At 31.3% G+C, this 2212-nt stretch overlaps 1 protein-coding gene across 1 annotated transcript in view; it reads right to left on the reverse strand.

The window, feature by feature from the left end:
• LOC104709793 (sulfate transporter 3.2-like) overlaps positions 11-2212 on the reverse strand; it is a 4883-nt gene continuing 2681 nt past the window's right edge. The window contains exons 3-7 of the mRNA XM_010426351.2: positions 1447-1618; positions 826-891; positions 613-726; positions 247-363; positions 11-154 (exon numbers count right to left, since the gene is read on the reverse strand). Coding sequence (XP_010424653.1) covers positions 11-154; positions 247-363; positions 613-726; positions 826-891; positions 1447-1618 — 613 coding nt within the window. The remainder of the gene's footprint in view (positions 155-246; positions 364-612; positions 727-825; positions 892-1446; positions 1619-2212) is intronic.

Consider the following 2212-nt stretch of genomic DNA (forward strand, 5'->3'; position numbering starts at 1 on the left):
AAAAAAATCATCAAAATGGTAGATTACCGGTAGTGAGATAGCAAGAGGAGAAGGAACCAAGAATGTTCATCACCCCAAAGGCTATCATCTCTTTGTTCCCATCTATGTTGTAATTCTTGTACATTGCAAAGCTTCTCCCCACTGCAATCCCTTCCTATTTAATTTTTTAAAAAATATATATATTTAAATTAAGGATGCAATTTGGTGTAAATTATTTTTTAAAATATGATATGAGTGAGTACGTACAGCGAGAGCTATGACTCCAGTGATAATGCCGATTTTGAGAGCCAACGTGACATAAGGTGACGTGAATACCAAATGTGTGATTGACGGTGGATTTATCCCTTTCTTTAATTCTCCAATCTATTCCCACAAGGCCACAACAATACATAAATTAATTAGTGCATTAGCAGTTTCAACAAAGAAAGCTTTTTTTTTTCGTTTGGCGTACGTTTAAGGTTATAATTAACAAAAACATTCAAAGTTGTGATTTATTTTTAAACATAGAAAGTGATATATTAACCGTTAGTTAGTGCAAAAGTAAAAATATACAAGTCTGATTGTGAGTATTTTAGCCATTAGACACAAAAGAAAAGGAGAGAAGAAACGTACATATGGAATGCCATGGAAATGGTCATGGAGGAAGTACATGAAAAGGCTTCCAAAAATGACAGAAACAAGTGGAGACATTGCAGATATCCAGAATAGCTTTGGTCTCTTCTTGCTCTTCTCTTACATTAATTACTTTTGTTAGAATTTGAATCTAAAACCGTATTAACCAGTACGTAATACATATATAGATTAAATTAAGCATGTTAAACTTACAATGTGTTTGGTTGTAAGGAGGAAGATGAGGAAGCAACACCCTAGCAATCCACTCTCCCATTTCCACTGCATATTTTAAAGAAATTATATATATACGTTACATACCAAACACTTTTTGCTGCTTAATGAAAGTATAAACTTATTATTTATGTGTCTTTTATATATTTGTCTACACTGATAGACTTAAGCAAAACAAAATGGTCTGAATCGGTCGGGTACAATATTGGCAAGAAACCCCGTGAATAATAACAACAAGTGCTGTGCCTACTGCCCACTTGCAAACCCATTGATTTAGAGAAACAATTGAGAATATTACAGATCTTAAACATTAACCAAAAATGGTCAGCTGTAGATCAGGATTATATAACTCTGTCTATACATCAAAAGATTCAAAACAACTAATATAGCTTCTCAGTTAAACTTTTATTTTTATTTTAAATTCGTAACAATTACGTAGCCATATTTTATTTTAAAGTGTTATTTCTCAGCCAAAATATAATATTAAAATAGGGAAATCATACTATGATTTTAACATTGAAAATGTAGATTTCGATATATGTAGAGAGATCTAAATGGGCTATATATATATTGTGTGTGGTACACTATAAGTAGTAAACGAACCATATGAGATTGAGAGAAAATGGAGCAGAGAACAGAGACTATATCAGTGGAATGAGTGAAGTGAATGAGGCCAAGTAAGCCTTTCAGTTGCTGCAGACACACCACCGTCGCGGCACCACCCATGAACCCTACAATCGCCGCATGCGACAATATCTCCACCACGAACCCTAACCTGATATTTTACATTCACTAAACCCCATCAATTTTAGTCATAATTACTACTAGGTCATAACTAATGAATAACTATGTGTTTGTATGTATTTTTGATCTATTTAATGCTCTTTATTAGTTTTCTAGTTTTGTTCACGTGAAATTTGTTTGTAAATGTTAGACTAAAATTTTATAATATTTATTTTTATCATCCTCTGACATATTTTGTCTCAGAATCGAACATGGATCATATTTCAACTCTATGTTTTTGTTTTCTTCTTATTTCTTATTTTATATAGAGTATCACAGTTTTTACTATTGCTAAGGAAAACAAAGCAGCATGCACGAGGCAAAGACCTTCAGCCGAACAAAAATGTCCCCTTCTCACTTTTTTTTTATAATTATAATAGACCACTAGAAAACAACTTTTACACCAAGAATTCTACCAAAATATAAAACTACTAGATTAAGACCCGTGCTCTGAAATTCATTTTATTTATATTATAATTTTTTTATAAAATATAATTTATGTGATTATTTTCAAAAGTTTTTTCTGATAAAATATTATATAATAAAATCATATGCTAAATATGATGACTTGAAAAAGACACTTATT

Source organism: Camelina sativa, chromosome 8, assembly GCF_000633955.1.
Source record: "Camelina sativa cultivar DH55 chromosome 8, Cs, whole genome shotgun sequence".
Classification (NCBI taxonomy): domain Eukaryota; kingdom Viridiplantae; phylum Streptophyta; class Magnoliopsida; order Brassicales; family Brassicaceae; genus Camelina; species Camelina sativa.